This window comes from Puma concolor, chromosome F2 (genome assembly GCF_028749965.1).
Source record: "Puma concolor isolate L17-30 chromosome F2, mPumCon1.1.hap2, whole genome shotgun sequence".
NCBI lineage: Eukaryota > Metazoa > Chordata > Mammalia > Carnivora > Felidae > Puma > Puma concolor.
The window spans coordinates 31,182,336-31,197,253 of NC_141684.1; the positions used below are offsets into that span (position 1 = coordinate 31,182,336).

General features: G+C 35.3%; 1 protein-coding gene across 4 annotated transcripts in view; it reads left to right on the forward strand.

Moving 5' to 3' along the window:
• Nucleotides 1-14,918, forward strand: part of ANGPT1 (angiopoietin 1) — a 244,359-nt gene that overhangs the window by 172,872 nt on the left and 56,569 nt on the right. For all 4 annotated transcript variants that reach the window (XM_086695124.1, XM_025922621.2, XM_025922620.2 and 1 more), the window contains one exon: nucleotides 13,698-13,825. In XM_086695124.1, the coding sequence (XP_086551250.1) occupies nucleotides 13,698-13,825 (128 nt within the window). The remainder of the gene's footprint in view (nucleotides 1-13,697; nucleotides 13,826-14,918) is intronic.

A 14,918-nucleotide genomic window follows, 5' to 3' on the forward strand; every position in this document is an offset into this window, starting at 1 on the left:
TGCATTTTAGAAAAATTACCCAAGTCACATTGTAGGAAGAATGTATTGGAGAGTTGGTAAGCTTGGAAGTAGAAGGACCAGATAGGTATGTTTGCCATTTTTTAAACATTAGCAAATATTTGGAGAGTAAATACAACCTTCTGAGCCCTTTGCATATATTAACTCATTCAGTTCTGATAACAGCTCTTTAAGCATGTGCCCTTATTAGCTTTATTTGACAGATAAGGAGACTAAACATAGAGAGGTAAATAATTTCTAAATATCACACTGCTAGCAAACGAGCAAGCTGAGATTCGAACCCAGAGTCTGATTCTCGAGCCTGTATGTTATCTAATATACTATGATGGGGAGGGAAGAGAAAGAGTTGATAGTGGTTTTCATCCGATTCTCAAAAGGATCCCCTAGGAGAGAAATAATGAAGTCAGATTCAAAGGGGGAAAATGGAAAGACAGATGGAGGGGAAATTTGTGAATAAAAAGAATCAGAATCAACAAGAAATAAAGACCTATTAGAAATAGAGTCAAATATAACTTTTAATTTTCTACTTTGAGTAACTGATGGGATGTTGATGACATTCCTTAAAATCAGCAACATGTAAAGAGAAACAGGTATAAGGGGGAAACATAATGAGTTTAGTTTGGGGCATATTGACTGAGGTGACTATGGGAAAATTAGAATCTGGAAGTCAGAGAAATAGGAATATGGAATTCAAGAGTGAAATCTGGATGACTGCATAGACTGCTGTGTCCTCACAATGTGGTAAGTCCGTGCAGCAAATGAAATCATTAAAAGTGCATATAAAGCAATGACTCAACCATTTGGGGGGTTGTAGATCCACTAGAGAATCTGATAAAAACTAGCCTACCATTCCTTCTCGCTTAGTGCAAACACTCAGGCACAAGCTTATGTGTAATTTCAGAGAATTTACATGGTAAGATTGTGAACCCAGTTTAAAATCATAAGAATGTAAAATCAAAGAGAGAAAATTGAGAGTTCTGTAAGGGATGGCCAAAAAGAGACCAAAAAGAAAACAGAATTAGGGAGGAAAAAAACAGTAGTGAACAGTGTTATGGCAGAGAGACAAGACTGCTATGCAATGTCTTGTCTTAATGGCAAATAAGCAGAAAGGCCAAAAAAAAAAAAAAAAAAAAAAAGGCGGACTGAGACGTGAACTTAAACTGAGACGTGGAATGTGGCTTCCTATAGGGAGAGTTTGGTTGCATGTATGGCTCAATTGCATGGGCAAGAGCCTGGGATGCTTGGGTGTCTGACTCTTGACCTGGGCTAAGGTCATGATTTCATGGTTTTTTGAGTTCAAGCCCCACATTGGGTTCTGCACTGTGCTTAGCATTCTCTCTCTCCTCACCTTCCCCTCTCTCTCCCTTTTCCTCCCCCTCTCTCTCTTTCTCTCTCTCAAAATAAATAAATACACTTTAAAAAATAAATTAACATGAGCAAGAGGAAGTGAAAGCAAAAAAATATTATCTGCCCACACCCAGCAGACTGGCCCGTGAAAGGACAGGGAGCAGTGTGTGTTGGGATTGTACACAGGACAGAGAGGAGTAAAAGAAACTTAAATACCAAGAGACGTGCGCATGTTTGTTTAGTCCCTAATATGAAGCGCAAATTTCAAATTATAAGGAGCTTCTCATGCAGCTCATTAAAATAAAAAATAAAAATATATAAAAAAACTTCTTTCACATCATGTGAAAGACATAACGATGGATACTATACATTTTTAAGTGATCTAAATTATTTTGTTTAAAATATCTTTCCCAGAGGCTGATTGCCGTGGTATGGAACTTCTGATCATTATTTTCAGTCCTCTGGCCTTCTGAAAAGGGGAAATGAGGCATTTATTTCTTTCCCAGTGCTGAGGAGACATTTGGTTCTGTTCTCAGAACAGAATAATTCTACCATCTGAAAGGAATTTACCTCCCGTGTAGTGTCTATTGAGTTTGTGAAGTAAATCATTCAGTCAAGGGATGAGATAGTTTGAACTCCTGCAAGTCCCTTGAGTTAAGAATGATTCTAAAAACATCACAGGCAATGGGAGGAAATTAAAACTTTTTGAATGTCACTTATATAAACATTGATAAAAATAGAATATATCATTTTCATTGACTGAGTAAAATATTTGGGTTTTCGTTGACTACTTGTAATGCACAATTTAACATTAGGTAGAAAGAGAAAGAAAAATACAGGAAGTCATCTGCTGAACACCACAGTGAGCACTTGTTCCCATTTAATGAGGGAAATGCTTTATCTTGACAGAAAATTATATGTCAAACATTTACAATTTCCTTAAAATGAACCACACTTTCTAGCACTTCCTTTCATAAAACCCAATGGCTTTAAGGGGAAAGTGACTGTTTATTTTTGGAAATGGTATATTTCTCCTTTTTGATGGAGCATGTTATCTGCCTTTTGAAAAGTTGTACTTTCTGTGGAAAAAAATTGCGTGAATAGCAGATAGTGAAACTCATGATAGCAAAATAAAAAATAGTACAGCCTTTGACCTCTCCCATGAATCATTTCAAAACCACATCTTTTGGGGGAGACTTGAAATTTTGTGGTTAATTCTCTTTTGGAATTAGAGTTTCAGCTTCAGAAACTGAACTATCACACACACACACACACACACACACACACGCACAAAAGTGTTGCCTTGATGTTCCAACATTTCGACTTGAGTAAACTCCATTTCTTCTTCTCTTCTGCTTTCATGATCTGATTGATTAAAGCAAAGAAGCAGAAAATAGTTTTTTAAGTTTATTTATTTTGAGAGAGAGAGAGAGAGAGAGAGCACACATGCACATGATCAGGAGAGGGTCAGAGAGAGAGAATCCCAAGCAGGCTCTGCACTGTCAGTGCAGAGCCCGATGTGGGGTTCAGACTCACGACTGGGAGATCATGACCTGAGGCTGAAATCAAATGTCAGATGCTTAACTGTCTGAGCAACCCAGATGCCTCGAAGCACAAAATATTTTTAATAGAATTCCAACTAAGTCATTTCCTGGACTCATCCACACTCAAGTTGAACTGAACAAGTATTTCCTGAGTCTAGGGATGTAATAGAGCAGTGGTTACTTATAGATAAGCTATGGTACTTAACGCTGAGTTCAAGTGATACCTATAATTACCTGGAGAGAGAGAAAAAAATTTTATTAACATAATTTAGTACGTATGCATCACATCAACCATACAGTGAAACCCTCATGAAATGTCTTCAGCTTTAAGAAGGGAGAAAGATGAAATAAAACCTGAGAAATACAACAACTATACAGTTAAGCTTAAATACATGTAAACAAAATAATATTGATTTTTAGCATTTAAAGAACCTTTAAAACTATTGATAAAAAACATTTTTAGTTTCCTATTGGAGCTTGTCATTTATTTTCAACTAAAGAATATCAACATCATAATTAAATACACTGGAATCTCATCTTACTACTGGCTTGGATGTTCACATTCTGAGTGGGACCATCTCCTATGAGGAATCACATTAATATGTGACCTACTAAGAGCCATGTATCTTTTTAATGAATTTATGATAAAGTTAAATAATTAAATACCAATTAAGCCAAACCTCTTTTTCTTTTTATTTATTTATTTATTTATTTAGAGAGACAGAAAGAGAGAGAGAAAGAAAAAAAATATGAGTGGGGGAGGGGCAAAGAGTGGGGGAGGGAGAGAATCCCAAGCAGGATCCTCGCTATCAGTGCAGATCTCGACACGGGGCTTGATCTCATGACCCTGAGATCATGACCTGAGCCAAAATCAAGAGTTGGATGCTTAACCAACTGAGCCGCCCAGGTGCCCCAAACCAAACCTCTTTTAATATGTGTGTTTTTTCTGTCTTTGCATATACTCATAATTATTTTAAGTTGTGAACATTCTGTTTTCATAGCAAGCATGAGTTCCTTTAGAGTAGTGAATTTGAACTTTGGGTTTAATTTTAAGTGGAGATTTGGTTCTAAAGGAAGTTTGTCCCGTTGTTGTGGCCTCATATACACACTTACAAATGCACAAGTAAACTGAATCCCAACCATAATTAATCCTCCAGCTCATCTCCCTAGAGTTAGGTTACCTTAGACTGAGATGGTTACCTAACCAGTGTCTTGGATCCGCTGTGACATATGACATTTAGAGGGCAAGGCATGGTGGTCTAGAAGGAATAGGAATCAGGGCATCTGAGTTCTAGCCCCAGCTCTGCTGCCAGGTTGCTTCATATAAAAGTACCACACACCTTAGTGTTTGATGGCCTAGACAAATCCACACATTTTATGACTCATATCAATCATTCCGTTTCTTCTCTTGGTTTTGTATCACATCTGATGACTAGGGAAATCCCAACTTCAGAATACAACCTTAGCATGGCAATCAAGTATTATTTTTCAAGTATATTTTACCATAAGAGTAAGAATCGAAGTGACATACCTCTGGTGGCAGTCAGTCTTTATTTATTTAAAACTTGAAGTGTTTTGGTGTTGTGTCGTGGGGTTTTTTTGTGTGTCAGTTTTCAAAAGCATCTGGCAACTGCTTTCCATTTTACAGCATTGCCCAAGGACTTTCAGTCCATTTTTAATGACTTTTGCTGAAATTACCTATTTGTTACTTAAAACAAAACACAAAAGATGCCCTTTAAGCTTTCCCACATGCATGAGAAATCTTTTGTTCAAAACCAATATATTCCAGTCAGGCCAAAAACATTACATGGGAAATTAACACACATGAAACACCTGACATATTTTTGTTAACGGAATGACCTTCTGAACAAATGGCAAGGGTCATGTAGCACTTATAACTGCCCATCAGGGTGCCCAAAAGGGTAACACAGAAATAATTTTTGTGAAAAATGAGTATTGCTTGTTTAAACAAAGGTTGTGTGTAAATCCCTTTTCAATTTTCTATTCTTTTTTTTCCCCATTCTTTGCTATGTTAAGGGTAATATGCATTAAATACACACTCATGTGTGTGTATATATATATATATATATGTATATGTATATATATACACACACACACATACACGTGTATGTATGTGTATATATATATACATATATATATGCATTAAATATACATTCATATATATATATATATATATATATATATATATGAGTCATTTCACATTAGAAGAGCATTGGAAATTTTTAAATACACTAATGAAACTAGAGTACAAATATGTAGAATTAGCTTGATGCTTCATTATTCTACACTAAAAAAATACCATAAAATTAGCAATCTACCTATGGCATAAGGTGGTTTGCATGTCCACATAAATTTAACAGTTTATGCACTTTATGCATACACCTCAATATTATTAAAAATGTACATGCCTATAATTATATGTATGGGTAATATATTCTCCAGATAATTAAAATGTACCTCATTAAGTAGTAAAATGTTAAGAAAATTAAAAAATATTGTGATAGTAAATTTTCTGCATTGTTTTCATCTTCTCCTTTTTCATAAAACATTGAATAAAACCAAAGCTTTTAATAATTTAATTCATTATATTCAGCATGACTTAATTTGCATCATAATACAATGCCATTGAAAAAGTATATAATTTGTCCCTCGTACACTGCCCAAACTCTTCTCATTTCTTATTTTTGCCTACTTTTAAGATTACTGTCTCTTCCTCCTACACACAAAAACCCTTTTGATTATCATTTTTGTTGTTGTTGTTTTCATGCCTTATTCTAAGATGAATACAAACACACTCCCACACAAATACCCACACATATGCTTACTCTCCCTTTCCCCACCAGCGCGTCCTTTATACTTGTCACTTCAGCAAATAGCTCAGAGGCTAGAAGATCAAGTAACTAGGCTTGTGAGAATAGTGTCTAAGACTAATGGAGGTAGACTTTGGTCAGCACAATTTTTAGGATATAGATATTATGAAATCCAATGTAACTCCTCAGGCAACTCTTATTTCCTAATCCTCTGTTAGCTTCTGAATTTGTGGGCCACCAGTGCTCCGCATTTCTGCTGAGAATTCCCATCTCACAGATAATTCTGCTACCTGTCTCTTTCTTCTCTTCTCAACAGTTTTTCTTCTTTCTTGTCTTTTCTGCCCCCTGTCACTCTTCCAGTACTTCTTGCTTCCATGAGAAGAGTCTGTAGCCATCCAGAATTAAGGCCTGTCCTGATTTACCCAAGACCCTGGATATGACCTTGTCAGCTGAGATAGGTATTGCTGGGGACTCTGTGACAGATGAGTCACTGGAGTCCTATTTGAGTTTGACTTCACTCCAGGGGCCAGTAAGAAGTAGTTAAGATTCTTAGCTTTATAGTTAAAGAATCTCACTACTTAGAAGTTTTGGTGAAGTTAGAAAGCATCTCTGAGCCTCAGTTTCCTCATATATACAACATATTGATAAATATACCGCATGAGGGGGCGCCTGGGTGGCTCAGTTGGTTAAGCATCCGACTTCGGCTCAGGTCACGATCTCGCGGTCCGTGAGTTCGAGCCCCGCGTCAGGCTCTGGGCTGATGGCTCAGAGCCTGGAGCCTGCTTCTGATTCTGTGTCTCCCTCTCTCTCTGTCCCTTCCCTGTTCATGCTCTGTCTCTCTGTCTCAAAAATAAATAAAACGTTAAAAAAAAAAAAAAAGAAAGAAGGAGGTAAACTTAGCTTTCCTCCTTTCAAAAAAAAAATATACCGCATGAGGTATTTATGAGGACTAATGAAACAAAGCATATAAAACATACTTGGCTCACAAAACTCAGAGTTGAACACATAGTAAGTGGGCTAGTTACTAATACTAGTATGCCAATTGATTTTATTATGATCATGATTATTATAGTTCCACCAAGAAGATGATGGCTAGTTATCTACAAAATATACACATACACAGAATAGGGTTTTTTTTTTTAGAAAAAAATGTTTAACAAAAATTTTAGTTAAAATTATAATGTAGCACGTGAATGATGTTCAAGTGTTCTCTTATACCAGGATTAGAGGGACTGTGGGGAAAAGAATAGTAGATTTTTTTAAAAAGAAGCTTTTAGCTACTTACCCAAAGACTTCAGGTATACACATAAATACATATAATATAAATATTCTACATTAAACTGTATGTAATTGCCATTTTTGTAGGTTAAACCAATCATGCTGAGATGTCAACCCCCAGATACTTAGGTTCATAATGCGTATCTTTTATATAAAATAAAGTGCCAACTTGGAAATTTTCAGTTCAGAAGCCTCAAGCTTTTATGTATTTAAGTACTATACACATGTGATATGTATTTATAGAGTCACTGGTAAGTTTTGCTCACCTTCATACCCACCCACACAATATTGAAATGTTGAATATTGCCTGTAAACCTTTTAATTTTCCACACCCTAGAAATGTAAGGTATTATCTTCTCCTATTTCTAAAAGTCCTTTCAAAAAGTTAGGAATCTAGAGAGCGTCTTCAAATGGCTTTTCCATGAGATGCCCACACACCTGGCTGAAAAGAATAGAATCTAATCAATCAGTTGTTTGCTTGTTTGCACCTTATCAGATATGGTGATTTACTTATCCATATGCTCAGTTAACTTCAGTAACCTGTCACATTGAAAATTTATGGATTTAGGGTCAGTTCCTGTACTGTGCTCTCTGTAGTGATGATGGTCTAATAAGTAACATAAGGATTATCCTTAAACCAATAACTTGATCCACATATATTCTGATGTTTGCTAAATACTAGCGGTAGGAATCATTAGCCACATCTAAGATTTTAAAGGAATAAAGAATTTATCCCTTTAAAGCAACTTATTAGGAAATTAGTAGAATCAAGGCCTTCAGCTTTTTACATTGTTTTTGGTAGCAAAGGCTAATTGTCTTCTGTGTTCTGTACTAGGTTTCCTGTGACTCAGAATTACCAATTCCACATTCCAGGAAGTTTTTTCTTGAGGGTTCATCTGAATTGAAGTGACCCTCCTCCTAAGCTTTATGGTTCTTCCCTCCAGTCAGCCCAGTGGCAGACATGCCATCTGGATTGAAATTCATTGGGCAAATAAAAGGCAGAGCCAGATAAAGTCAATAGTTGCTACAATCAGGGTCTCAGGTGTCTTATTGACTGAATGTTGGCTGGTGAAAGACATACATGCACCTGCTTGTGTTCCTATTCTTTCCCTTTAGATCATGGAGATTAGCCTATAGAGATAAGGCTAAATGAAAAGAATGAATAATGATTCTTTCCTGAGACTTTCTAGATTTATTTGCTGATATTGGTGTGCATAAAGTCTTTGAATTGCCATACCAGGCTTTTAAAATTAAGTTCAGATAAATGTTTTACATGTTTTATTCACTCAACTGTTATCTCTTCTGGACAGCCTTTCCCAAGTTTACAGATAGAATATATTCTCCCTAAATATTCCCAATGAATTTGATACATATATCCAAAATAAAAATTGTGCATTATCTCTCTTTGGTGCTGTAGTTAAGCTGCTAACATTATAGCTCTAGAAGCTGTTGCTAGTCATCTTGTGACCAGGTAGAGAGTCATCAACTGAGTCAAAAAGAAAAAAAAAAAGGCACGAAACCGGTTCCTGTTCACATTCTTTGAAACCTGGTTATGCTTTACCTAAAACTCGGTTCTAGATTGTTCATGATTGAATAAATTAACTTTTTGCTTAAAGTAGCTTGAATTGAGTTCTCCTCTACATGGAAGGTACTAATCATGGATACAGCTATCATGAGTTTTCATGGAAGACCTACTAATGAAAGACCTACTATGTATAGTAGGTCTTGTAGGTCTTTCTCCCATCACACTGTGATTACGTTAAGAGAAGATTGTGGTTTTCTTATGTTTGTGTCTTTACTGTCTAGGAAAAGTCATGCACATAGAAGATGTTCAATCAATATTTGTTGAGTAAATTAATATAGCATAGATTAAACTAAGAGGGGACAGGAGGCAAGCTTTTAAATTGAAAAACCAATTAAAAAGCCACAGTCTATTTGTTTTATATTTAGGCTTTCATTATTTTTTAACTGATGGCAGCTGAGGGAGAGTAGTGGGACTAGTAAGGAAAAGAGAGAACACAGAATTTGGAAGGAAATATTAAGCAACATTAAGCAAATGAAAGTTGAGGTAGCAGTAGGAGCTGCCCAATAGACAAATAGAAATATGGATCTGGAGGTCAAGAGAGATGCAAACATACAATGTCAAAATACTTATATCTTAGAAAGCTTTTATGTAGAAGTTTGAAGCCATGACAGATAGCTTGCAAAAAGAGCAAATGTATAAGAAATAGAGATCTGAGAGTAGAATCTTAGTCAATATCTATATGGTAGGTGAAGAGAGGAAGGGAACTCAATGAAGATGAAAGGGAAAGGACAATTAGAGAATAGTAAAGGGACCAAGAGAGATCAACACAAAAGGCAAGGGAAAAGATAGGCAAAGCTGGCTTCTGTAGTATGGGTGAATAAGGTGGAGGAAATATCAAATGACTTTGGTCTTCTTAGTAAAACATAAAACAAGGTCATATATAAAGAATGAGAGATGATAGAAGTAAGATTTAGCCTTGGAAAAGTGGAAAGGTCTGAAGTACACTTTTCAGGAAGTATAATAGAAAATCTGTTAGAAAGGACCAAGGGTTTGACTGAGCAGCATGGAGAACATAGCTGCGTTTAGAAAACATGCATTTGGATGTCATTAAATAGCCTCATTTTAGTGTTTGCCATCTGGAAGCAGGGGTGAGAGAATGAAAAAATGCCCTTCCTTGAGTTGGAATTTATCCATGCAAGGGATTAGTAGAGGAAAGGACAGTGGGTGGAGAGCACCATGAATTCCACCTGAACTGTTTTTAATGCCTGACTCTGTGATAGAAGTTAGGAAGAAAGGAAAGCAAGGAAGGCTTAGTAAGGGACTGATAGTAATGGTGGGCATCCAGACTCAATTAGTGGAAAGACAGACTCATTAAGAATTAAGGAATGGGGGGGCGCCTGGGTGGCGCAGTCGGTTAAGCATCCGACTTCAGCTCAGGTCACGATCTCGCGGTCCGTGAGTTCGAGCCCCGCGTCGGGCTCTGGGCTGATGGCTCGGAGCCTGGAGCCTGCTTCCATTCTGTGTCTCCCTCTCTCTCTGCCCCTCCCCCGTTCATGCTCTGTCTCTCTCTGTCCCAAAAATAAATAAACGTTGAAAAAAAAAATAAAATAAAAGAATTAAGGAATGGAAGAGGAAAAGAAAATAGTGTGTGATCAAAGAGGGAACTTTTAGATATAAAGATTAATTTTTTAATTCATGCTTTTAAACCAGTCTGTTACTATAAAAAATTTAAACTACTCTGACAGATAGATTAAACACCTCAATAAGGTTTCCAGTTCACTCCCCCGGCTCTGTCCAGTTGATGCTTGTTATATCCTCCGCCACCATGTTTTCCATATCCATCTCTTGTCACTTACCATGAATTCCTCCAGATATCATCTTCTATTTTTATTAATTTTATTATTAATTTATTTTTTTATTAATTTTATTAATTTTTTGAAACTTAAGATCTCCTATAAAAATGTATCCTTAGTTCTGACACTTGTAATGTTCATTAAATTCATCTTTTTATTGTTTTCCTGTGTTTTAAAATGTTTACTATGTGCCCAGTTTTATAATATGTAGCTGTACATCTCTAGTAATTAACAAAGAAAATAATTAGTCATGCAAATTAAAGTTATGGAATTAAAACCTTTATTAACAATGCGTTATTAAATACATTTCATCTGAAATAATCTTTAAATTTTAACTGTTCAGAGGAAGTTTATATATGCAGCAAGATTAGATTACCTGTTTTTTTTTTTAAGACTTTAACAATAGTATGATGTGATGCAGTCGATGAATAAAATAAACCAGTTAGCCAACTCTGACAAGGAGAGGCCAGTTCAATATAATCCTAATGTAACCAATCAATTGTAACTCCCTAATATTTGGGCAGCTATAATGTTGGATTTGAGGGTGGAAGATCACTACTCCATTGGCTAGACTTGGTGGCCTTTCCCGGCCTGCTAGTGTCCCTTCTATAAGAGAGAAGAATAATATAGTGTTGCCATTAATCATATTATTATTATTACTGTAACAATAATAACTACCACTTCTTGAGTTCTTAATATAATTCAGTCACTCTGTTCTGAGTAACATAATTCATACACTTGCCTCGGACACATGTATAACTGCTCCACTTTGTAGTTTATAGAAGGGACCTTTTCCAAACGATAGTATATAGTACAAATGTCAAAGGAGAGCTGTGAACAGAGCTTTTAAACTGATTTTAAATCCTTCAATACTCTAAACTATGGCCTGGATCGAGCTTTCAAGCATAATATTTACTAATTAATAAGTAATTAAATACAAGAAGTCCAATTTTTCTGGAAAGAATGACTATTTCTTCTGCAAAGAATGTGTTTCTATTTTTCAAAAATGCCAAACCATATTTCAAGAAAATGAAATATCTTCATAAGGTTGTGTTGCCATTGCAACAACAAGAACTCCACAGTATAACCATAGTACTATCTGTACCTTTTATGGTGGAATACTCAAAGCATTTTTCCAGTTATAAGACTTATATTCACGGTTTGGACATCACTTTTATACGATTAGTTTCTGGAAAAATAAAGTAATACTCAACATTTTTCTTTTTTCTCTGTTATTGAAAACGTGTGTGGGTTTCCCTTTTCCCACACAAGGGCCTCTTCACCCACATCTTCCTGAAATGGAAAAGAAAAGAGGAGTGGGTGACAGAGAAGTGGGAAGGGTGCATATTCTCACTGCATAACTAAATAAGGGAGAGCAGGAAGTGGTCTATTCAGTAAGAGAAGCATTTTCTCCTTAGATAAGTGACTTTCTCCATTTCTTACCCAAAAAAGAAAACTGGGTATACCGTTGAATTCCTCTTGACCACATCTTCCTGTGTTCATCTTCACAAAGGAGCTTAAATTTTTTTGGCATTTCTTTACATCCCCCCCCCTTTTTTGGCATCTAATTTGGTTATTTTCAACTTTTTTCAACAGATTAAACATTTAGAATTTAGGAAGGTTTTGTTTAGTAGTCCATTAACTTAAAATAAACAAGCACAAATGAACTGTGTTGATGTTTTTCAGAATATTACCTTTACATAACCCATCAACACACCCATTACAATTAAAGAGGGCTTTTGAACAAGCATTTATATATTCATTTTAAAATTGCTATTTGCATACATTCTGTGCAGTGCTTCTTCACTGTCATATGAATGTGTAGTCTTCTGATTACTTATTCTGTGTTGATATTGCAGCTGTAATTATTTATGTAAGTAGGCAAAACCATTAGCACAGATATGAGCTATACAGAAAACCATGACACTATTAAAAGTTATAATTCTGTATTTTTGTTATGGTAGTGTATCTGAGTGGATGTTTTATTTCCTTTAAATATAATTATTTTTGAAAGTTTGAAGTATTTATACTGAGATAGTTATTCTTTGCACCAATTTAGACTTCCTAATTAATCACCTATAATTACCTATAAATTAGTACATTACCTATAAATTACCTATCAATTAATAACCTCATGCATCTTACATTTAAATCAGGCTAGTGTTTTAGATTGTTAGAGCATGTAAAATCAATTTTAAAACATTGTTAAATAATATACCTTTGATATTCTCAGTATAAAAGGCCATCGTGACTCAAAGTGATTGAAAGCAGGTATTTATTAAATAACATGAGACTTTAAGGTCAAGATGAGAAGATAATCCTAAAAAAACTTCTTGGAGGGGTTAATGCAACAAATTACTGACATATATATTTATTAGAAAATACTAATTATAAATATTTTATACATATGCCATGTGTATCTTTAGCAAAGGACTACTAAATATGAGTCATTTTTGTATTTTTATTTCACTAATGAGAACTTCATAATGGATGAAGTTCAATGAATAAACTTAAGTTCTCAGGAGAGCCTCTCTAATTAAATTTCCTTTTCCATTTGACTTCCACCCTTCACTGAACTCTTCCCCTCTATAAGTTCATTTCAAACCTTACTCATTTGTGTTCTTTTATTTGTGTTCTATTGGCCTAATAGCTTAACTTCAGGCATTATATAAAAACCAAAGTTCGGTTCCCTTTTGTTTCCAGGTAAATAAGGTTAGAGGCTTTTTTCTACTTTCTAAATCTAATTATTTAAAAAAATTTTTTTAAATAAAAATTTCTAGGAGCTTATCAGTCTAAAGCCACAGAAAAACAATACTGCCTACTTTAGCATTTTAAACGTCCATACTGTATTTTTATGTTTGAATTTGTGATCTTTATCTCTTCCTCCTCCAAAAATGCTCTAGCATTTTTTAAAAGTTTCCTATCAAATGTAGGTGAGAACATTTTAGAAATTTTTCAAGAAAATTGACATAATTATTGCCAGTTAGAGGTGTTACACCATCACGTCATTTGTCCCTTGAATTGATGTTCTAGAAGTTATAGAGAAAAACAGGATTTAAGGAATTAAGCAAAATATAAAAAAGTGTTCAGTTAGAAATGGCTCTACAGATTTTTCCATTACTTTTGTAATTTTGTGAGTCAGGTCAGATCTATTATTGTCTTTATGATTTATTTGTCAGTAAATGCAATATTGACATTTGTTTGGAAGAAATAAAGGCTTGCTTAGTTATAGTTGGAGTCCATTTGGGTACTAATGGTACTGATATTCTTGTTCACATATTGCAATTTTTTTTTTTTGCAGTTTTACTAAAGGGAGGAAAAAAAGAGGAAGAGAAACCATTTAGAGACTGTGCAGATGTATATCAAGCTGGTTTTAATAAAAGTGGAATCTACACTATTTATATTAATAATATGCCAGAACCCAAAAAGGTAAAACCAGAAGTGTTTGTTTACGAGATGTAAAGCAGATCCTAGTTGAATTGCTGAATAATCAGATTGATTTGTGGGCTTGTTAAACTGAAAATATATATGCCTGAGCTCTTTTCTCCCAAAGATACTGTTTGCCAGGTCCATAAAAGATGAAAACCCTATTGTACAGACCTCCCCCAATCCCACACCCCCTGTCCCTCTTTCACAAAGTTTTCTATTTATCCTCTGTTCATTTCTGGGATGTCCCATTGCTCATAAATGCTTGCCTTGCATAGATTACATGTTGAAGTAGTATGCACTTCAAGTACATGGAGAAGAGTTAGGAGCAATCTTCAAAGTCCCAAGGACCCAGATGGCACATATCATGTACAGTCCAGATACTTGTAGAGGGGGAGCCAGGGTCATATAACTGGTTGCAGAATCATTGCTCTTATTAGGGTGGGAGAAACGTATTCTATCTTAACTCACAATCTTGATAGGATTTGCTTTTCATGTTTACCTAAAAGAGTAGGTTGGATGATAGGATTCATCAGTATGTTGAATAAGATCCAAAGTAAACTTTGAAGCAAACACTATGTTCCTGCTGTCATATCTCCTTTATATATGCTTTCCCCCTATTTATTCATTAAATCATCCATCCATTCCTTCACTCAATACATATTCAGTGAGTGTCATTCATCAGTCCCTGCCTAGGGACACAATATAGAACAAACAGATCCCACTGTAGTGGTGAAGACAGACAGTTACACAGATAATTACAACATACTGTGGAGATGTAGGGATTGAGACAGTCTGTTTGAAGCAGAATATATGGAGAGCCTTGAGGAGAGCCATGCTCTTTGGCATGTAAAAGCTTTATGTAGTCCAAGGTGCCAAGAGGGACCCAAAGCTCCAGGAAGACCACCTGCCTTTGTAATGTTCCATGCTCAAAAGATGAAACAACTTTCGTCTTCTCTTTGCCCCACCTAAATTACCAGTCCCATGTCCTCATTTCCTGTGGATACTGAGCAAGTGTTCTTTTTTTTTTTTTTTTTTTTTTTTTATTTTTATTTTTTTTTAATGTTTATTTATTTTTTTGGGACAGAGAGAGACA